The 24,897-nt window shown below is 38.1% G+C and overlaps 1 protein-coding gene across 1 annotated transcript in view; it reads right to left on the bottom strand.

Moving 5' to 3' along the window:
• Saysd1 (SAYSVFN motif domain containing 1) overlaps positions 1 to 22,505 on the bottom strand; it is a 30,878-nt gene extending 8,373 nt beyond the window's left edge. Inside the window, exons 1-2 of the mRNA XM_067105030.1 lie at positions 22,174 to 22,505; positions 7,797 to 8,020 (exon numbers count right to left, since the gene is read on the bottom strand). Of these exons, the coding sequence (XP_066961131.1) occupies positions 7,797 to 8,020; positions 22,174 to 22,413 (464 nt within the window). The 5' untranslated portion in view covers positions 22,414 to 22,505. The remainder of the gene's footprint in view (positions 1 to 7,796; positions 8,021 to 22,173) is intronic.
• Between the last annotated feature and the right edge of the window lie 2,392 nt (positions 22,506 to 24,897).

Below are 24,897 nucleotides of genomic sequence, written 5' to 3'. Positions count from 1 at the left end.
CTGTGTCACCCAGTGAAATAGTAACAGAGAATCAGTCATACAACAGCTTGGTGGTACCATGTACAGGAATACCTTAACAGAACTAAATAAAACTAAAAGAACAATACTGAGTTTTAATAACCCTAAATTATAGAGTTGAAAACGTAATTCAAGAACTATAAGGCACATAGCCTAAGAATACCAAATAAACCACACCAAGATATTTAAAGCTAAACAGATTATGACTTAAAAACAAAATCTCAATGTTACAGGCAGGAGTCAGGCTGTGGGGCAGACCTGACCTAAGAGGCTAGAAGCAGGGCAAGCAAGCGAGGCAGGTAGGCGAGAGAAAATACCCATAGGTAGTTAGGACAAGAATACATTATAACAAGGATAAACAAGTTATATATTAGATTTGAGCTGGGTCAGGAGGAACAACACTTCCTGCAGCTACAGTGGAATATTTAAGAGCCCCTAAGGACTGAAGATAGTGGCGTTTAAGTACTGTTGGTGATTTCCAGCCCGTATAGTTTTTAAGGTCAACAAAATTCATTTGCGGAAATAATTAGCTGAGGTGGCCACCGCCCGAATATCATGTACCCGAGGTACTGAATCCGGGTTAGCCTGTCTAATAAAATAAAGAATTTGTTGCCTGATGGTCTTTAAGGAAATGGTAGCCCCCACTTTCCCTAACAAAAAGAGGACCTGAAGTTCTATTAGAAGTTTTATTTAAATAAGCTTTTTAAAGTGTTAACTGGACATAAAGACAGATCTTGTGGAAGGGGAATAACCTTCCCAGGAGACCAACTATTTCGTGGATCCTCATTCTTGTTAGAAATTTGGGATCCGGAGACAACAGGACTTCTCCTGACGGGAGGAAATCAACATGATTCAGTTCTCTAGAGGGGGGCCGACAGTTCAGAAATTCTAGCTCCTGAGGCTAGACTTACTAAAATTAACATCTTCCTTAACAGACTCGGTTATGTACATAAACCGTTATCAGTGTCTGATGCCAATTTAAGTACGGCATTTTAGGACCAGGAAACCGTGTGTGGACAGGTTGCTGGCCTAAGGCGAGCACATGCTTTAGGAATTGACGAAAAATATGAGTCTATAAGGTTAATATTAAAGCCATGTAAAGATATATTTTCGTTAAAGCAGATTTTGTTGTAGTAAACGTACTAGTAGCAAGCCCTTTCTCAAATAATGATCTGAAAATAGAGATTGGTAGATTCGTCGTCATTATCTGAGCCTTAAATTCCCTTAGAATTAATGCTAACTTTTTAACTGCTGAGTCATACTGACTAAATGTAGATTCCCTCTTATCTAATTCTACAAACAGTGTATTAAGAGGGTCAATGTTAGCACCTTACTGAGCTGCAAACTTCAAGAAGTCCATAAAGCTAGGGCACTCAGAATTCTTGAGGAAGCTGACACAGTCCGAGTTTGCACTACTTGCGTCAACTTGGATTGGGAATCTGTGCCGGAGCTTTAACTCCAGCAGAAGAGGAAACCAATTGCTCTTCGGCCAGTTGGGTGCCACAAGAGCTACTTGACCTTTGAATGACCTGAGTTTGTGTAAAACTTCAACAGTGGGTTTATTGGTGGAAACCGATAGATCCTTTGCCATCTGTTCCAGTCGATTGACACTGCATCTATGGAATGAGCTAGAGGGTCTAGATTGGGAGCAACGTAACACAGAAGCTTGTGGTTGCTCTCTGTGGCAAACAGGTCTACCTGGAGATCCGGTACCTGAAGACAAATCCACCCGAACGATGTCTTGTCCAAGGACCATTCCGACTCCAGCGGAGTTGTCCTGGATAGAGAGCCTGCAATAACAATCCGAACACCAGCCAGGTGGGTAGCTGACAGGTGCCAATGATGATTCCTTGCCAGAGAGAAAATTGCTATCATAACTTGATTGATATGGCTCGATTTGGAGCCCCCTCTGTTTAGGCAATGTACAATTACTGCACTGTCCAGCACCAGCCTGATGTGAATCTGTCTGGCTGGACGTAGTTTCTTTAATATTAGAAAAAACTGCCATTGCCTCTAGAATGTTGATACGGAACTGGCGGAATACTGCCAACCATGTTCCTTGAACTTCCTGTGTTGGGAATATCCTCCCCACCCGCTTAGGGAAGCATCAGTATGGATCACTAGCGATGGAGGGGGAAATTGAAGAGGCACTGACCTTGCCAGACTCTTGACTGTCAACCATGGTCGAAGCCTTTTCTTCAATATTGGCGGAATTAGAGACATCTTGTCTCCGTTTCTGCTGTTGGCTCGTTTTCGCCATACCCTGTTTATATCCTTCAGTCTGGCTTTCATTAACCAATCTGTTACTGAAGCGAACTGAAGAGAGCCTAGAAATCTTTCCTGGGAACGATGAGAGGCTAATTTGTTCTTGAGGAACAGCCTGGTAGCTTTGTCTACTTCCCTCCTTTTGGCTGGCGGAAGAGACAGTTTGTGTGTGTTTAGATCCCATTGGATTCCCAACCACTGGAATTGATCAGCTGGGAGTAGACGGGATTTCTTCCTGTTTATTTGGAATCCCAAGAAGTCGACTACTGTATCTGCCAGATTGGTAAATATTCTGGGCGCTATGTTGAGCCCGAATGGCATGATTCTGAACGGGTATGCTTGTTTTCCCAGCCTGAACCCTAGGTAAGGAGAGAAATTTCTCGCAACCGGGACGTGATAGTATGCGTCTGAAAGGTCTATAAAGGTGGTGACGGTCCCACGGGGAAATAGGGTCCGCACCTGCGAGATTGTAAGCATGCGAAACTTGCCACACTGAATGTATAAGTTGAGACGAGACAAGTCTAGAATTACTCTTGCTTGTCTGAGTCTTTCTTTGGGACAGTAAACAGACAACCTTGAAATTTCAAGTGCTTGACTTTCTTATTGAATTCTTTTGCAGAAGGTCTTTTGCACAGTCCAGTAATTCTTTGGATGGAGGTTGATGGAATCTGACTGGCAGAGGAGGTCCTCTGCCCCAGCTCCATCTCAGACCTTTTGAAATTATGCTGTGGGCCCATGGACTGAAGGTCCAACGGTCCCGGAAGAAATACAAATTCTCGCCTACCTGAGGAGGCTCATTGATTGGAAGAGGACTTACTCCCTCTGCCTCCTCGGGTTCCTTCTCCACGCGAGAGAGGTCTGGACACTGCCCTACCTCTGTAGGCGGCTGTGACTATACTACCCCTCGCATGTCTATTGTATCTTTGAAACGCCCCCTGGTTTTCGAACGAGGCGTTGAAAGCTGGGGAAGTCACGAAGACTGGTGGAGCTGAAGCTTGCTGAGCCGGCTGCATCAGGAAGTACTGCGGTTGAGGCTGTGCCTTAGATGTGGAAGGCTGTCCGATCTGTGAAACCGGAACCGCCTGGAGCACAGTCTGAGCCTGAGGTTTCCGACAGCTCTGGAATCTCCTGAACCGCTTCCTTTCCTTCGGTTGAGGTCCGGAGGTCTCAGAGAACTTCTTTTTGAGAGGAAGACCCCAGCGAGAGCGAAGACTCTGGTTCGCTCTGGTTGCCTCTGCTAGGACATTATTGACCTCAACCTCTGGGAAGAGGTTAGGTCCCCAGATAGAGCTCTTCATGAGTCTATTGGGCTCATGCCTAATGGTGGTGTCGGCAAAGATGTGCTTCCGGCAATCCTGCCTCGCGATCACAAAATCATAAAGGTCCGATTGGAAAGATGCCAATAATGACTTTGTGAGGACCTGAAACAGAGGTTCGCCTGTATAGGTTAATGCCGTCACCTCTGAGATGGTGATGGAATGAAGAGAGCGACTCAGCCTGCACCTAGTCTCAAACTCCACCTTCAGCAGAGCCTCCGGAATCCTGGGAAGCTGCTCGCTGAACAGGGTGGAGGCACACTCGGGATCGAGTTTCCCCACTGTGAACGTTACTGGAGCTCCTACCCAACATTCCGAATCTCCGGGGAAGAGAAGAGAAGTAGGATCTGTCTCCCGGAGTTGAGGTATGGGTTTTCCCTCTATCCCAGCCTGAAGGGTCCGCTCTGCAAACTTAGTAGTGCAGGGGGTTGGGATAGAGTCCCCTACAGAGAACATCGTGAAACTTCCTTTAAAGGGAGAAAGTTTGGTGTTCCCGCACTCCCAGCCCGTGAGAGCGCGCATCAGGGTAGATTGAGCTTGGTCCCTAGGAAAGATGACCGTTTCTTTCAGGACTTTACCGGATCGAGTCCAGGCTTCCTCAGATAATCTGGCAAAGCCTGGATAGGGAGGTACTAGGTCAGCCGGAAAGAACTCTAGTTCTTCCAGACAACGAGTGCCCAATCCCTCTATGGTCAGAGTGCAAAGAGTACATTTTCCCTACTGAAGAAAATTTCTTAGTATGTCACAAGGACAGTACACAAAAATTCCTTTCAAAATCCAAGACGAAAATTTGCGTAGTAAAATGCTTGAAGCTGGAAAACCAAGAAGGAAGAACACTGGGGAATGAATGCAAATTATGCATTCATTCCCCCAAAAGAGCTAAAAGCACAATTCAAGGAACCTTCAATGCTGTCTAGAGTAAGTCACACAAAACAGTCTTGGCACCCAACCTAAAGGAATGGAAAACTAACCAATTACTGTTATTATTACTAAGATGATAGCAGAGCAGGTGAGAAGAGAGCATGAAACTTTCCAACTATGACTTAACCCTTAAACGCCGACTGGATGTATCATATGTCGACTAAAATTGTCTGTTGGGTGCCGAGTGGACGTACTGTACGTCGACTACAAAAAATTTCAACCTTCGGTCAACTTTGACTCGACCGAAATGGTCGAAAAACGCAATTGTAAGCTAAAACTCTTACATTCTAGTAATATTCAATCATTTACCTTCATTTTGCAACAAATTGGAAGTCTCTAGCACAATATTTCGATTTATGGTGAATTTTTGAAAAACTTTTTCCTTACACCAGCCGTGATAACTTTCGGCCGAAAATTTCAGAAATTCTTTCGTCATTTTGTCGTAATTTTTGCACTGTTTTATATTAGCCGTTACATAAAGTTTTATAAATGAAAATGTGCACAATTTCATGTAAAATACAGCAAAATACAACCCATGGTTGTAGCTTTAATCAGTTTGGAAATATTTTCATATAAACCACAATAACTGCCAAAATTTCAACCTTTGGTCAACTTTGACTCGACCGAAATGGTAAAAAAACGCAATTTTAAGCTAAAACTCTTACATTCTAGTAATATTCAATCATTTACCTTCATTTTGCAACAAATTGGAAGTCTCTAGCACAATATTTCGATTTATGGTGAATTTTTGAAAAAACTTTTTCCTTACGTCCGCGCCAGAAATTCTTTCTTCACGTTGTCATAATGTTTGCACCGTTTTATATTAGTCGTTACATAAAGTTTTATATATGGAAATGTGCGCAATTTCATGTAGAATACAACAGAAAATAACTCATGGTTGTAGCTTTTATCAGTTTTTCAATATTTTCATATAAATCACGATAACTGCCAAAATTTCAACCTTTGGTCAACTTTAACTCGACCAAAATGGTAAAAAAACTCAATTATAAGCTAAAACTCTTACATTCTAGTAATATTCAATCATGTACCTTCATTTTGCAACAAACTGGAAGTCTCTAGCACAATATTTCGATTTATGGTGAATTTCTGAAAGAACAAACTTTTTTCCTTACGTCTGCGTGACGGTAACTTTCGGCGAACATCTCAGAAATTCTTTAAATCACGTTGTAGTAATGTTTGCATCGTTTTACATTAGTCGTTACATAAACTTTTTATATATGAAAATGTGCGCAATTTCATGTAGAATACAACAGAAAATAACTCATGGTTATAGCTTTTATCAGTTTTGAAATATTTTCACATAAATCATGATAACTGCCAAAATTTCAACCTTCAGTCAACTTTAACTCGACCGAAATGGTCGAAAAATGCAATTGTAAGCTAAAAATCTTACATTCTAGTAATATTCAATCATTTACCTTCATTTTGCAATAAATTGGAAGTCTCTAGCACAATATTTCGATTTATGGTGAAATTTTGAAAAAAACATTTTCCTTACGTCCGCGCGGTAACTCGGCCGAACATCTCAGAAATTCTTTCGTCACGTTGTCGTAATGTTTGCACCGTTTTATATTAGTCGTTACATAAACTTTTATAATTGAAAATGTGCGCAATTTCATGTATAATTCAACAGAAAATAACTCATGGTTGTAGCTTTTATCGGTTTTGAAATATTTTCATATAAATCACGATAAATAGAAAAAATTCGACTTTCGGTCAACTTTAACTCGACCAAAATGGTCGAAAACTGCAATTGTAAGCTAAAACACTTACAGTCTAGTAATATTCAATCAATTAGCTTCATTTTTCAACAAACGGGAAGTCTCTAGCACAATATTTCGATTTATGGTGAATTTTTGAAAAAAACATTTTTTTACGTCCGCGCGTTATGAATTCATGCATCATTTTGTGATAATATTTTCTCTGTGTTGCTTTGATCGTTTTACAATTTGTTATATATCAAACTCATCGCAATTTAGTGTACAATACAAAGAAAAAAAATAACCCGTTAGCTTTAACCGTTTTGCTCACAGTGCGATTTGTATAAAATTATATATGAAAATTTTTTTTGCGCTGTCATATATTTCAATATTTATATATGATAATGATATTTTTTTCATTTCTGATGGTTGCATACTAAACTTCAGGCAATGACAAAAAAGGAGCCAAAAATGAACTCTTAATCTTAAAAACTAAGCGTGCTGTGATTTTTGAAAAAACTTTTTTCCGCAGCGCTAACTCCCGAACGCCGCGGCATACGGGAGACGTTTTTGTAAATAGAGGCTCGGCGTTAGAGGGTTAATACTGATGAGAAAAAAAAATCTTTACTGAGAACAACTCTTCCCAGACAATAATGGTTCACATGAGAGAACAAATACACAGTACAGGTACTGTAAAGGTTCACATGGGAGAACAAATACTGCAATCTCTAAATACTGTATAGGAAGTCTTGCAAAACAAGACCAAGCATTCTGATAGCATTTGATGATATGACCACTGAAAATGCTTGCACTACACTGAACACCGAATCACATTAGTGGTTGGTTAATCTAACACTCTTCTTCTTACACTAGTCATTGCTTAATGTCAAAATGTTGCTGGAATTGGAATTGGAATATAAAATTTAGGCCAAGGGCTGGGACCTATGCAGTAATTCAGCATTAAAAAGGTTTTAAAGGTGTAACAGGAGGAAAACTTCACAGTTGCACTATGAAACAATTGTTAGGAGAGGGTAGAAAGTAAGATGGAATAAATACAATACGAATGGAGGTACAGGAAAAGGAATGAAAGGGGTTGCAGTTAGGGGCTGAAGGGATGCTGAAAAGAGTCTTAGGTAACACCTACAGTGCAGTGAGTGAGGTGCACTGACAACACTACCCCCCTACAGGGAATGTTGCTGGATGGCCATACCTTTTATTCAAGGAAAAAAAAGAGAGACAATAACCATTGAAGCAACTGTAAATACCCAGAACAAAAATAAAATGCCAGACTTTGACTAAACCTGGAAATCTATAGTAGACAGACCGTTAACAGTCGCAAGCCATTCACATCATCTAAAGGGGTATGAAACTATTTCACTCAAAGCCAAAAGCAGCAAACACCGAGTGGTACTGTATTTGTGAAAGTGTCACATATATACCAGTACACATTATGTATGCATTTTATAATCCAGTCGGTGGGTTGTAATCATTCCTGAATTTCAGATATATAAATAACACCATTTTAAATATTCTAACAACTGTAAGATATACATACCATATAAATACAAATGCACTGAATATAAAAAATACTGCTCCAAACTCTAGAAGAATGAAGATCTTGAATAGCAGTAGCCACATAATAAATTTAAGTCCTAAAATGATCCAGTCGGTTTTTGTATATGTGTCTATTATTGATGGCCGTGCAAGATCTTGAGAATCACTACCACTAAAACTTGAAGATGATTCCTTGGATAATCCTCCTGGTCTCCTCCTTAAACTCTACAAAAACAAATATGTCATCAGAATGAAAACTAACTCAGATTGTGAATCATACTCACTTTTACAAGTAAATTAAATTATCATAGCCATTTCTTTCAGTGATTCAGAAAGGTTAACAACTGGAGCTATGATTAGGTAATAATTTTACCCTGAACTAAAACTAAATTTTTTTTTTTAAATTAAAACTTTACAGAAAATACACCAGTAATAATTATGCACTTAAGTACGACTAAAATTATAATGGTACAGAAATATCTTCTCATGGCTAAACTGTTGTCCATATTTGTAGTAATCAACTCATCCATTTACAAAATTAGAAGCACAAACAATAATATTTTAAAACAGTTTCATTTCTAAAATATAAACCCCTATGTTACGCATGATCTCACTAACTGCAGTCAGGTATGGGTGACATGTTCATATGCTGGGGAACAGACATTATTTGTTAAATTTAAGATATATCCTGCACAAATACAAACTATAATGTTTTTCATACTCTGAATATCAAAATGTGGTAGGAGCAAATTCATACAACTGTAGAGTGCTGGAAATATAATATTTGCAAGCTATGGTAGGGGAGATGCATGAGCTTGGTCTATGGCTGGTGTCTTGAGGGTGGCACTTAGACACAGCAAATAAAGTAAAACTAAGGTGTTAGTGGCTGACTTGTAACACCTGGTCACTACTGTCTGTCTACACATTATAGCTTTGGTGTAAATAACACAGCTAATAAAGCCATCATGAACAATCCCAAGAGGAAAGTGGATAAAAAGCCAATTTACACACAGAGCTGGCATGATAATCTATCTGGGTCTAAGGACATTTCTTAGGTAGTGATCAAATGTATATGCAATATTTTGCATCAAAATCTATACAGCATATGAAAAAAGCATGCGGACTTTACCTCACTGATAATAGGCTTTGTCATAGTGTGATACTCAGTGAGGAAGCACCATATCTGAATTAGCTCAGGATGAAATGTTCTGTAACATATATTCTTGAAGGGCATGGCTGCAATTTAAGAACTGGTGAAAAAATATGCAAATTAAAAGAAAATATAAATTTTTCAAATTCATTTTTCAAATACTCACATATCTATTATGATAGCTATAAAATCCTACACCAAAAAGAGGATGAAAGAGTATAAAATTTTTTTTTTTTATCTAATTTGTAAAGTTATGCTGATTCCCAAATTGAAAATGGAGGTGGGTAAGTGTATAAAGACAAAAATTAAAACCCCAAGAGAACAAAATACATTCCATCTGGAAAGAGACACTACTTATTTAATCATTAGAGTCCATCTGCTGGTACTGCCACCAGTTGAGGACTAATTCATTAAGCCACAAGGACATCTAAAAATTGCAAGGAAAAGCACTATCAGTCTGATAACAGTGGGATAAAGGCTACAATGTCCATCTTACCTGGTATGAACTGTGGAAGACGAGAGACTTTCCTTTCTTCTGCCAAGGTGAGTGTTGGCTTGTAATGAGAACTCAGCAGTAGGTGTCAATGCTGAAAATACCTGGGTAAATGGCAACGAAAAAACCTGTTGCAGACCCAAATTCTGTGTTACTAAGATTGAATCTCCTAGGGACAAATGCTCATCCAACCTCTCTGACAAAGAAGCCAACAGCTGGCTTAAAGATAGGGACTGAGATGCCTCAAAAAGGCCTGAGAAGGTCCTTATAAGGAGACTGATGCAAAACCTGTCAAAACCAGATCTGAAAGGTGAACAAGAACCCTGAATGTCTACCAGAAGGCCTGGCAACTGTGCTAAAAAAATGAGAAACCCCATCTCCGAGAGAATAAGCCAACTTATTCGGCAACAAATCGTACTGCAAGTGCTTAGATGAGGAAGGAGGAGATTGAAAGGAATGACGGCGGTCAAAACTACAATCCTAAATACCTGAAGGAACCTCATGAACATCAGACATCTGACATGAAGACAAGTCGGTATAATCAGCATGCCTAGGAGAATGAGATGAAGAGCAAGGGGAACTGGCACCAAAAGAGGAAAACCGCAGTGCCACCAAAGAGAGGGGAGATCCTGGACAGGGATTGCTGGGGGTTCATGGTATCATGGAAGGCCTAGGAGAAAGACTCTGACCCAGAGCAAGTGAGCTGGTCTCTAACTGCAACACCTGAATCCTGTCCACCTGTGCTGTGCTTAATTCTACCTTGCACATCTTTCGGCAACCTAACACCAACCTTAGTGTGACTCATGCCAGGTTGATCAGAGGAAGGAGACAACAAGCACAAACCATTTCCTCTCCTTGACATACATTGCTTCCCTGTATCTCCAGAAGAGGGAGAGTCACAGGGTATGGCGAAGGAATGGCTAAATGGAAGGGAGGGAATTGGCTCCACCTACGGTGCAAGGGGAAAACCCAAAACACAATTACCCTGTAAATTGGAAGGACAACAAAGCCAGTAGCTGGCATAAATTCCCTAAGACTAGCCATGTCTGATTCCAACTTTCCAACCCTCATACCCCCTCAAATTGGGACCACCTTGACGTGGTGAGGGGGCTCTCGAACCTAGGGATCTATTTTCCCTAAGTTTGATCCCAAGTGTCCCACATATATATAAATATGCTTTAGGAATAATTTTGTGGATTTTTCCACTTTTTTCAAAATTACCAAAATTAATAAATAGGAAAACATATCATAGCATGGAGTGAAGTTGAATCTGAAGCTAAATAGTGGGAACTGTGGTAGAACCATCCTCTACCTGATAATGTTCGGACCTGGTTTTTCAGGCAGAACTATTCTGTGGAGCTGGACCACGGATTCCAGGGGGGGCCTGGTTCTAGGAATAGGACTCTCGGCTTTCTGTCCGGTTAGCCCATACTGTGATTAGGATGGGGATGACTGTATTATTACAATACACTCAATCCTAGCAAGCAGGTTTTGCTTACACTTGGGCCATACTAACCATGATGTGCCATCCCCCTTTTGGGGTAGGGTAGGGAAGTGGACATTTGGGAGTCAGTTCCCACTTGTGCCATTAGTAGAACATCCAACTTCATAAAAAGCCAATGATATCTTTTCAATATTTATTAATTTTTTATATATATATATATATCTTTTATGCAAAGTAGTCTTGAAGATATTAGTACCCCTGGACCCCATGATGGTAAAATTCTGGCACAGTCGATGACTAATGGAACGTCACTCCCGAATCTCAACATAGATAGAAACGCTACAACGGAACATCCTGTTCCAAGTAAAATATCAATCCCTAAAGACTCAAAGAGTTTAGAAAGTCAAAAAGAAACAAATAATAACAAATTGGTAAACTCCAGTATTGTAACACTGGAACCATACACAAAGGACAATAATTCTAAAATAGAAACAAGTAATCCCCCTAAAACCCCATCAACACAAGACAGCTCATCACCGATGAATGTGAAAAAATTAAAAAGAAATAACTATCGACTAAATCCAACACTAGTTCATTTTGAACATATTTTTGGACCAGACAACTGGTCCAGATTTTTAATATTAAAAGCAGAAAAACAGATCTCACCAGCCATTTCAGAGAACAAATTATTAAATATACACCCCACACAAGACATGGAATGTAGACATATCAAAAACAATGAATGGCTAATACAAACAACAACCAAAGCCCAATCAACAACATTTCTACAAATAACCAACATAAATGAAATAAAAGTAACAGTAACCAGCCATGAAACACTAAACTATACACAAGGCACAGTAATGTTCCCAGACAATGATGAAAAAGAGCTACCATCAAAACAAATCTTAATTGACTCCCTTAAATTAAGATACAACAACATACATGACTTGGAATTATATGCTGTCCCAAGTAGAAGGGATGCAAATAAACATATTAAAATAGTCAAAATAAAATTTACAAACCGGGAACTACCACGAAAAATTAAAATTCTGGGACTGAATAGAGAGGTTCACCCCTTTGTCCCTAAACCTCTCCAATGCTCTGTCAAAAACATGGCCATTCAACCAAAAGATGTAGGAATAATGCTATATGCTCTGTATGTTCTGAAAACCACACAACAAATTGGAAATGCAAAACCTTCAAATGTGTAAATTGCAAATTAAATCATCATGCTAAATCTAAAGACTGTATATTTTATCAATATTATACAGAATTACAAATGTTAATGGACAGAACTGGTATGCCCGTTAACGAAGCCAAACTCGAACTGAAGGTGAGAGGAATCAATGACCCAGCAAAACTCCATTCATATTCAAATGTTGTAACAACTCATAATAAACAATATAAAGACTCTCAACACAGAATAGCTGTGACACACCTCTCCCCCTCCTCTACTATTCATAAAAGCCCAAGAGTACAGTTGCAACAGACCTCCCCAGTAACAAGCCCAGTTAATCATTCAGAAACGAACTCCAATGATATGGAAAAATCAACAGAGGTTAATAAGCCAGATCTGGAAACTCATAATGCACTAACATCATCCACAGAAAACTTAATTGACAAAAATAACCATAATAAAAAAAGGAAAGTAATTGACAGAACTTCCCCTAAGGGAAAAAAACCTAACATTCCATTCACAGATCGATCTACCAAAATCCCAGTCTCACCCATTAATCAGAAACAGATTACATTAACTGCATCACAAGTGGAAATCCATAGTGTTCCACAATCCAAGACAAATATAAATAACGATTCCCCAAATATGGATAAATCAACTAACTCTTCTGCACTCTCATCACCAAAATCAATGCAGAAACTTTCAATTAAACATCCCACTGAAGAATCAAAAACCCATAAAATTAATCAAATCACAACCACATCAAATCAACCCTCAACAAGACCAAAGAATAGTAATAATAATAAACCTAAAAATTCAAATCAAAATTTTATACCAGCACATCAGAGATCCAGTATGTGTATACCACAAATTCCTAACAAAAATATTTCAACATCCAGTAATGGAAGCATAGTTGGAACCCAGAGATTAGAACCATTCTTTCAACACTCGGAACATGATTTATCTTGCGGATGTCAAGAGTGTTTCATCATTACGTACAATCATTTGCCTAACATAAATGAAAATATAACCCCAAATTTCATAAATAACTTTACTAGGTTCCGAAAATGCCCTTTAACATTCCATCAAGATGGCGAACTATGCTCAGAATCCTTAAAACTAAAGAACTAATAAGGAAATATGAAGAAGAACCGATCAATGCATCAAATATTCAGCAATCAAACCTAGCTGCAAAGAAACCGCAAAGCAACACAAACTCCCTTAAAATGTTATGAGATATAGCTAAATCATCAATTAACTTACAAAATCTAACACCAATCCCACCAAACAATGACCAATAAAATAATTCAGTGGAACATGAATGGATTTTCTACTCGGCTTCGGCTAGGTGAAATCCAGAGAATACTAAAGGAACATAAACCTGTTTGCATATGTCTACAGCATATTGGTACAACTCCTAAGAACTCTAGAAACTGTAAATTAGCTTGCCACTCACCAATAGCAGATGGCAAGCTAGGAACAGCTATATATGTTCATAACGATTCAACTTACGAACCCTTAAATATTACATAACTGTCATATCAATAACTGCAATCAAATTGCATATGCCAGACAATCAAATTATCTCTATACTAAATCTATATAATCAGCCAAATTCTAACTCAAACTTTAGTGATTTACCACAAATAGTAAATAATGTAAATGGCCCCCTACTAATAGTAGGCGACTTTAATGGCCATAATCCATTGTGGGACAGCGCACATGCTAGTAACTTGGCCGGCTCAAACATTGAGAATTGCATAAATGTTCAGAATTTACATTGCCTGAATGAAAGTGATTCACCAACGTACTTCTCAAAAACTCATTTAACAGTCTCGTCAATATATATTTCATTATGCTCACTGGAATTAATTGAAAAACTGGAATGGAAATAACTTACTGAAAGCTGACTGGGATAAATACAATTTACAAACTAGAAATATCCCTCCCTTCCCTTTAAATCAAAACAATAATGTCACAAATGATTTCTTTTCCAGTTTTGTAATCAGTGCTGCAGATAAATGCATCCCCATAACTTCTTCAACCCCTAATATATCCCCCGTTCCATGGTGGTCTAATAATTTATCTCTCTTAAATCGAACCAAACACACACTGGCACGTAATTTGAGTAGACTAAAGTCTAGATTAAACACCCTTAATAAAGGCCCTTGTACTGTAATATAAACAAACTAAACAAGATAATAGTTATAAGTATAACTATTGATCACATTAAACCACTTTACAATAAATATAATGCAAAATTTCGAAAAACAATAATATTCGAAAAAGCTCAGTCGTGGAAAAATTATATTTCGAAGTTGTCACCAAACACTTCAATTAAGGAAATATGGCACAAAATCCGTAAAATCAATGGTAAACATGTAAGACCACCTAGAAGCCCAATACTATATAATGGCAAACTAAATCATAACCTACAAGATATTTCAAATATATTAGCCAAACATATAGAAGATATTAGTGCTTATTCTAATTTAGATGAACACTTCAAAAGAATTAGAACACAAAAAATAAATCATACACTTAATTTTGAAACTGATGAGGACCTTGATTATAACCAAGAATTCAATATGAATGAACTTAATTTTGCCCTAAAATCATGTCGATCATCAGCTCCGGGGCATGATATGATTTCTTTTGAAATGATCCAGAACTTAGCCACACTAGCTAAAGAATTCTTATTAAAATTATATAATAGCATATGGCTAACGCATGTCTTCCCAACTAAATGGAGACATGCAATAATCATACCCATCAGTAAACCAGGAAAAGACCCTAGCAACCCCACTAATTATAGGCCAATATCTCTAACAAGTTGCTTGTGCAAACTGTTGGAGAAAATGGTTAGTTTGAGATTAACATGTGTCATAAAAAAACATTCAATTTTATCACCTACCCAATCGGGATCAATAGCTGGTAGATCTACACTAGACCCGTTAACTCAAATAGAAGATCATATTAAAAAAGGATTTGAAAAGAAAAAGCTGACAGTGGCTATTTTCTTTGATATAGAAAAAGCAAATGATACCACATGGAGATACAATATTATGCACAAACTCCATACGTCCAATATTCGAGGTCACCTTCCAATATTTATCAATAATTTTCCAACAAATCGTACATTTCAAGTACGCATAGAAAATAAATATTCAAATTGCTACGTACAAGAGGAGGGTATCCCCTAAGGTAGTGTTTTGAGCTGCATCTTATTTGCCCTGGCAATAAATGACATTACTATGAACCTGCCTGAGGGTGTACAAATAGTTTGTATGTGGATGATTTTGTAATTTATTATTCAAGTTATTCTTGGAGACATGCTCAAAGAATACTTAATATAGCAACAAATAATATAACCACTTGGACCAACTCTGTAGGCTTCAAGTTGTCGGTAAATAAAACAAATGGCATTGTCTTCTACAAAGACAAAAGATGGTTGAAACAACAAACCATTAAGTTATATCTTTATAATGAAGAGATAAACATGTGCAATAGTGTTAAATATTTGGGTATAATTTTTGATCAACATTTAAATTGGAAAGATCATGTCAAATATATCAAAGCCAAAGGATCTAAAACCCTTACATTATCAAAGAAAATCTCACACACCAAATGGGGTGCAGGACGAGACACAATGTTAATGTTGTACAATGCAACAGTACTATCAATTATAAATTATAGCTGTCCAATTTATTCAAATGCCTCAGAAACAACTTTAAAATTTCTAGATGCTTTGCATCACGAGGGAGTACGTATATGTACAGGAGCCTTCCGCTCATCTCCAACTGTCTCTGTCCTAGCAGAAGCAGGCCAACTGCCTTTAAAATATTACAGAGATCTAATTACTTTAAGAAGAGGCTTATCCCTTCAAGCAGGCACATCTCCTGTATCAAACAAATTTCTCAATAAAAATACAAATAACCCAAATCAAAACTCATTTACTAAAAAAACTAATCATCTATTGAATTTACATAACATGATACCGAAATTTACCCAAGAAATAAATCTGATCACACCATGGACACTAAAAAGGGCAAAAATATGCACATATTTATCATCTCTTTCAAAGAAATATATGTTCAACACAGAAATGTACCATCAACATGCCACGGAACACATAAGATGGAAGGGTAATCCCTTCATAATCTACACAGATGGATCCAAAAATGAAGCTGGAGTGGGCTCATCAGCCTATTCAAGTGATAAAACTATCCAAATGGGCCTTCCTCTAATATCACCAGTATTTACTGCAGAATTAACAGCCATACAATTGGCTCTCAAGATTATAACAAAAAATGAATTCCTTCAAACCTCATATTGAGCAACTCAAGAAGTGCAATTGAAGCAATAGGATCATTTAAATCAAATAATCACCTTGTCCAAAATATCCAATGGGAAATTCATCAGTTAATTACAAACGGTCTTCAAATTCAAATTTGTTGGATCCCAGCCCATGTAGGCATTGCGGGTAATGAGAAAGCAGATAAAGCTGCTAAATTGGCTTGTACAATCCCCCAAATACTACGAAAGGCCCCATATCAGACTGGCTAGCATCAGTTACACCCTTAATTTATAGGGATTGGCAAAATGATTGGACAAATATACCCCCTCAAAACAAACTAAAACAAATTAAGAACGAAGTTAAAAAGTGGCACTCTTCTACCCAAAAATGACATTTTTATGATAAAATGATGTTTCATTATACTTACCAAAACACTGTAAAAGCTTTTACCTCTTTAAAATCGACACGTCTGAGATATAAATTTTCAAACTTTGTTTGGAACGCTGATACAATTGGCAGGAGACCCAACCCCACCGGATGCCAGTGGGGGTAGCGTGGCAGGAGACATACCCATAAACCCAGGTCAGTTTCAATCTCGGTATACACAATTAGTGAAAACCTGAGATAACGTCTCCCCCTGCGGGGAGGAGGAGGCCTTTACGTTACAGTGTTTTGGTAAGTATAATGAAACATCATTATATCATAAAAATGTCATTTTCATTATAATGACTTACCAACACTGTAAAAGCTGATTCCACATTTAAGGTGGAAGGGCAGGGGATGAGGTACCAGTTATTGAAAGGTTACACACACACACAAAAAAAAAAAAAAAGGAAAGGAGCAAACTCTAACCATGGGTATCTTAAGGATCCATACCAACAAAAGGGCAGGGGTCACCTTACCTGGTAGATGGGCTTTTGCAGGGAGGTACTGCTGCTGGTTGAAACTCCATTACCTGCAGAGGCCTTGGGCGTAAGCACTGCTAGCCACTCTGCTCCATAACAACCCAAGCAGTCAGGGAAGTACACCGCTGACTGAGACAAGGGGTGACTTCCTTTTGCTCTTGCCCTGAGCAATTGGAAAGCAACCAGACTGAAAAACGGGTCTCACCGCCTAACCTAAAAATAGTTAAATACATCCCCCTTCCCTATACCCTCGGCAGCTCAACTAGAATGGAGGGTACTCCAGGTGAAACATTAACTCAGTAGAGGAGGTGACGCCAATGCCACCACCGAAGAAGATGATAGCCTAGCTTCCTTACGCTTAAAGGCTTTCCTATCCCTATCCCTAACCAGCTTTATCTGATGGGAACTGTATGTTTGCCAAAACTCCTGACTCCATTCCATACATTCACTGCATGTGTTCTCCTGGGAACACTCTTGACCCCCTACATGCTGTACAAAGAATGGCGATCGTATTTAAGTTTAACTAGTTTGGCGGAGCACAAATTCCCTGCGCAAACTCTGGATCGAAGCTTGAATCTGACATAGCTACGAATTCCCAGAGCTAGGCTAGCTAGATAAATAAACAGGCAATTGAGTACTTCACCAAGGAGACGCCACAACTAAGTGCAAGCAGACAAAGGAACCCAAACAGTTTGAGGCAGACGGACGGGCGAGATGCGTTCCCAATACGCCCGAGAATGAAACTGACCTGGGTTTATGGGTATGTCTCCTGCCACGCTACCCCCACCGGCATCCGGTGGGGTTGAATCTCCGCCAATTGTATCAGCGTTCCAAACAAAGTTTGAAAATTTATATCTCGGACGTGTCGATTTTAAAGAGATAAAAGCTTTTACAGTGTTTTGGTAAGTCATTATAATGAAAGCAAAGAATTAATGAAGTAATTTTAACAAGACTCAGAATAGGACATTCCAGACTCACACATGGTCATCTGATGTCAACTCCGCACACAAACCCAATAACTTGAGAAAGATGTAACATCCCAATAACAATCAACATATCTTGATTGACTGTCCCAGGTGGCATCATGAAAGAAATAATTATTTACAAAATAAATCAATAAAGGATATTCTAGCAGAAGGTAATAACTTTTCAATTAATAATATCATCCTCTTCTTAAACAAAATTAAATTGATAAGTAAAATATAATCTTCCCCCTTTTTTTCCTCCATTCTTTTTTTTTCTTTCCCTCTTGATTTTTTTTTTTTAATTTCCCCCCCTTTTTTTTATTTATTTATTTAACTACTTAATTTTTTATGTACTCTTTCCCCCCTTCTTTTCCCAGCCCGAGAAGAACCCTAAAAGAGTTCAGAGGTCTGGTTAAACAAATCATTTATAACTAACTAACTAACCAACCCTCATATCATGAACAATGTCAGGAAATTTAACCTGAGGAGAAGAATGTCATGAGAGAGAAGGATTGCTATGCAAAAGAAAAAGAAGAAAAGCAACTACCCAGTAGGTTATGAACACTTTTAAGTCCCTTACGCCTACTGCTTACTATTCAATTTTTATTTGAGTTCCTTTGCTGAAATTTCTTATCCTTATCAGCTTCTCACTTCTCATATTTCAAGTAACTGCTCATGACACTGGCTGGCCAATTAACACACTCATTACATCAGTCCTTGAATGATCAATCTTTGCTCCCGCACCAACAAAATTTGTGACCATCATATGCTGAGTAACATCAGGTGCTACACTTAACCTTGCTAACTAGAGAATTAATCAATGTCTTCTTTGGCAAACATCCTAAAAAGTCAACAAGCCAATCAATATCAAAACATAATCCCCAAAATATGTAGTTTAACAATAAAAAAGATAATTAAACAACACTCTGTCCATCAGTTTTCTTACCGTAACAATTGAAAAAACTTAGAACACCAATGCGTGAACACTGTTTACCCTGAAAGAGAGGGATCAATAGATGGTACAACCAGACGATCTAGATAAATTTTTTTGTTTATACTTTTGCCCTCCCATTGGCATGGGACTTTAAAGCTATAATAGAGAGGTAAGATTCATTTCAAAAACCTGTTTCACACATACAAAAAACCACTGCCTTATATAGCCTTTTGCTCTGGTTAAGTGCTTGGATATACAGAGTACCCACATTTATTGTTAAAAATGGAAATAAACTGTATCAAGGTTACAATGCTTTCCCTAAAGACTAGAATGAGGTTATTTTGTACTGGGTCCACCTTCTTCACCCTTCATCAAGGTATAAAACATTTAAGCCTTCCCTGCTGGGATGCAGCATCACTACCTTGTGAAAGAGAATGCAAAGCTATTGGATGCATTAGGCAGGCAGAAGAGGATCACATATCTCTCCTGGCAGAAGATACAGTGGCCCACTTTCAGCTCTCCTGGTTAATCCTGCCACTGAAGATGGCCCTACGTATGGGAGCAACTGGATATTACAGAACCACTACTGGTCTCCAAATCACTTACCTGAGTGTGCACACATAATGGCCTGTCCATACTAGTGGGCATGCCCGAAGGGCACTTCCAGCTGTTCATATTTTATCTTGCTTCTGAAGCAGTGTTACCAGACAATCGCATCGTTCTGGCTCCATACTCGGTCGGTCAGTGTAGCGGAACAGGTTATGGGAACAGTGTTTGCCCATCGGGCAGTGCCCGCTAGTGTGGACAGGGCTTAAGACCTCAATGTGAAGGATGCTGGCACAGAATCTAAACAACTGCACCTATTCAGGCCTGCTAAGGCAGTTAAGTTGCTTGCATACCATGGGCAGTAAATCTCAATGGAGCCATCTATATGTTAGAAGAGAACTCCATTTTAAGTTTATCAACCTACATCTCTCAGCTATCCTATCAGTACAATATTATGCATTGCACCAGATGTCTATGCCTAATTACAGGGGAGGAGGGTAGGACTCTATCATAAGGCCATGGTTTATTATTATTATTATTATTCAGTAGATGAAACCTATTCATATGGAACAAGCCCACAGGGGCCACTGACTTGAAATTCAAGCTTCCAAAGAATATGGTGTTCATTAGGAAGAAGTAAGAGGAAGTAAAGGAAATACAAAAAGAAGAGATCCCACATTAAAAAATAAAAAATAAATTAATAAATAGATAAAAATGTATTAAAATGCAAGAATAGTATTAGGGTAGTAATGAATTCCATTTTTGCTTGAACCTCTAAAGTTCCAACTGCACGGTATCCTCTGGGACGCTGTTCCATAGTCCAACGGGCGTGAGGAATACAGGACCTCTATAACTGACAAGTTCTACAGAGAGGCACATTTACTGCACATTGGTGTTGCTGTTCAACGAATCTGGTTGCTCTCGGCAGGAAAAGGGATCAGGGATCAATTGAGAATGTGAAAGATGAATTAGCCTAATCCCCTTAGCTCATTTTTGTAACTTAGATCCACACAAGACATTTGTTAAAAAATTGAGCTGAGCACCAGTTCTAAACGTACATCCAGAAAGGGGAGGGGATTGCTCCTGGTAAGGAAAATGTCTCCCTTTGGCCAAAAAGGTCACATGGCATCAGGTTCTGCTCCATTAGATTAGGTTACTTAGGTTACAGAAGGTTAGGTTAAGCTATACCCCTGAAAAACCATTTACAATATATTTTAGCTGTGGGCTGGAGCAGTTCAGCCACTCCTGGGTCACATACGACCAGCACCTTTAGTCAGATTAGGTTACCATTGGGACATGTATCATTGCAATTAAAACTGTTACATTTTTGGGTAAAAATGAATGCTACTCTTGTGGCCTGGTTCCTGCTAGTAGCTAAGTGGAATATTTACTACCTTTTGTTCATGTTTTTGGTTATTAGCCAAGAGGAATGTTTACTACCTTTTGTTCATGTTTTTGGTTATTTTTATGTCTTGTGTTTATGATATGTACCGACTTTTGTTAATGTTTTTGCATTTATGCCAAGGAATAAACATAAAAACACCTTGCATGTAAAAAATTGTTACAGAACCAAATAGGCATGATAGTAGCTTCAGTTTTACTTATTTTTGGGACAAGTACCCTAGAGTAGGTATGATTGCATCTCAGTAGTTGCCTATGCCATATTTTCATGAAATTTCATTATTTTCTTGTGATTGTTACTGATTTAACTTACTAACATGAACCACATTTTTCAACCTGCTTCTCTTTTTTTGCAAAACATATTTTAATAATCCTGTAGGTGAGATTTATTTTCCTCTTCCCCCACACAGCCTAAACCCATTTCCAAATGCAAATCCCTACAGACCAACAGGTAGCTTTAAATGGTAGGTTGGAATAAATAAAAAGTTCCTTGGCACAGGAAAGTTGGTTAATAATCAACATGATAAAAGAAAAGATAAACAGTCAGGCAATTATACAGCTCCTGTGCTTGGTGAAAAACTTATTTATCATGTAGGCTAAACTTAATATAGTCCTTTGGGGTTATTAGGCTTCCCAAACACTTTAAATAACCTAACCCCTAATAGGTTAAGGTAGAGAACTTGAATCATTCAACTAAGATGTGGCGTGTAAGTATCAGTCCTATGGCAATGAACGTTAAACCATAAGCTAAATTAAGATGGTAAATATTTTGGCAACGGTAAATTCGCGATATATTTTGGTACCATTCGTGTATTTGGCATAGGCCTAGGATATTAGCCTAAGTAGGCAAAGTAAAATAATACTAAATCTAGGCTGTCAGTTTAGATGTGTGAGATTTTTTTTATTAATCAGCCCACACAATTGCACACAATAGCCTACAGCACAAGTTTAGAGCAAGTTCATCTTAAACATTGGGGATTTATGCAACCCTATAATGTACCTACGCAAGCGTACTAGACTACTACACAATCTACAACAGTTCATTTTATGATACTGTAATTACCCTCTCTCTTCCAGTGCTTTGTTCTTGTTTTCCATCCCCTGACAGCCCTGATGTGCTTTCTGTTGAGCTTGAATCTGCTGACGAAGATTCGGAACTTGAGCGACTTGATCCAAGGTTCATGATCCAAGCAATCCAATTCCAGATAACTTTTTTCCGTTCGTTGCTTTCTTCCTCCTTTCTTTTACGGGTTCTATATACAGATAACTGCTCTTCTATGCTTGGCTTCCCCTGGCAGGACATTTCTATGGCCTCTTGAATTTTTTGCTGTCTCGTTGACTTGACTTAACAGATAGTGGTGTGAACTTCAAACGATACGAAATAGAGTCGTTCAGTGCTCCTATTTTTCTATTTAGGCTTACAAATGAAAGACTAGAGTCTAGATATATTTTATTATTACATTTCACGACAAAATAACTTTTATTAACATATAAAATAACTATTTTCTGTAAATCTAGCACTAATGTTGTTTATTTGTACATAAAATAGGCCCCAAATATTCACGCTTTTCCTTGCAGCTTTTATTTGTTTACATCAGCAATTTGCTCTTCTTCTTTGTATGTAGATCACGAAAGAAAGGCGTTAATAAGAAATTTACGAGTTTTTAACAATTTTCTGCTAGTTCTTGTGGTAGCCGGAGGGTATGATACATTGCGTTTGGCAGGTTATCCAATCCCAACAATTTTCGCGTGCATGGTCCCCTTGAAAGTATAACATTGAGCGAATAAATTTAAGTGCACCAACAGCTTCAGTGACTACAACATGTAGAGGAAAGCCTACAGTCATTATAATGATAATACTGATAATGCAGAAATTTGATATTAATAAGATTAATAACAGCAATAGACATCGATAATTCATAAAAGATTGCCTATAGTTGCCGAGATTATTATACCTCGGACATATTTGTTGTATTTTTTACTGATACCGTTCGTAATCACTAATCTTCCTCTATTAATGGCAGCTCTTCGCGTAGCTTCATGCCACCGACCATTAATTTTCGAGTCTTGACAAGAGTTGCTTTATCTCGAGACAAATTTATAATAGTATTGCATCTGAGAGTGCTTTATTAACAATGGTGTGTTTGAACAGGAATGTCGTTTATCAACGTTTATGATAAGAGTGATTAACATTTTACCATAAAGAATTTCGGAACTGAATTATTTCTTTAGGTTGAGTGAGTTGGTATAATTATGAAGAGAAGTAACAGAACAAACTACATTTCCCTCTAACTTTGCGAATGTTTTGAAATATTGTCTAATTTCTTAAATGCAAGAACTTTTTTCGTTTTTTTTTTCTTGTGAAACTGACAGTTTCTTTTGCCACGAAATCATACAGACAAAATGAAATGAGAACATTATAAACCAAGATTATGACAGTGAACTCGGTAAAAATATGTGGAAGATTGAATTTAGGCCGAAGGCCAAGCACTTCGACCTATGAGACCATTCAGCGCTGAAAGGGAATTTGAAAGTAGAAAGGTTTTAGAGGTGTAACAGGAGGAAAACCTCGCAGTTGCACTATGAAACAACTGACAGGAGAGGGTGGAAAGAAAGATGGAAGAAAGACAATATGAACATTGGTACAGTAAAAGGAACGAAAGGGGTTGCGAAAAGGACGCTGGAAAGAACCTTAAGCAGTGCCTACAGTGCATCGCATGAGGTGCACTGACGGCACTAATCCCCTACGGAAACTAAAAATGTGTGGGACTTCCTAAGTGATGTGTCCCTGAATAATAATGACGGTACGACCTACCGCAAAAAAAAGATGACTAGCAATGTATTGAAGTACAATGTTGAAGGACATAATGACCAAATATCTAACGTCCGTCCTTTCTTGCAGGATTATAAAATCATTAGCCATGCTGTTTCAAAGAGTTAAGTCTGCCTATTTGACAGAGTGAGACAAAAGGGATTACATCTTAACAGCAACATTACAGCTCTTTCATAATTTCCCAGCACAAGTAAGCCATATTCGTTAGACTAACTACTAAGTAAAAGGATTAAACAGAAAAGCGGTACCCTTTAAACCAAACGGAAAAGAAAATTACACTTGTCTTTGCATATAAAGAAATATTTAAAATTCGAATATTCCCATTTCCTGAGTATTAAAATTTCGCTAATTTTTTCTTTTGCTTGCCCCAGCAACGCTGCTTGGGCTTTGCCCTGAATATTTTTGTAACGTTTTCCAATAAAGCAAACATATAAAATGAAATGAGTAATTTTTCAATTGAGATAATGACAGGATATCGCTGGAAAGCGCGTGACACTCCTTGGGCTAAGTGCGCTGTGTCTATTTTAATGGATTACGGAACGCTGATGATACTACGAGCTAGTAAAGAAGAAAAAAATGAAACACGTTACTGTGTACTTGAGTGCAGCGGTGAGCAAACAATCGGTAAATATCCAACCTTCCTTCCTGCACGGTCGATCTCGCTGTTGTGTTAATATTTTACTTGCTTCATCCTAATAGCAGCCTAGCTTAGACTATATCATTTAATGCTAACAATCAAGAGATTACAGGAACCATAAGATATTGAATATCCCATTGCTGAGTGCTCAGGATTTTATTATTATTATTATTTTACCCTATAGTTAAGTGCAAAAAGCAGTTCGGTTTTAACATAGAAAGAGGATACCCAATAACAGCACTAATTAAGACGAAGGTAATTGTGCCAAAACTCCTCGTTATTCACATATTAGTACTCCTAACATTTTTCTCATAAAA

Source organism: Macrobrachium rosenbergii, chromosome 6, assembly GCF_040412425.1.
Source record: "Macrobrachium rosenbergii isolate ZJJX-2024 chromosome 6, ASM4041242v1, whole genome shotgun sequence".
NCBI classification, from domain to species: Eukaryota; Metazoa; Arthropoda; class Malacostraca; order Decapoda; family Palaemonidae; genus Macrobrachium; species Macrobrachium rosenbergii.
Note: the sequence above shows the minus strand (reverse complement) of the source record. Positions and strands in the feature narration are given on the sequence as shown.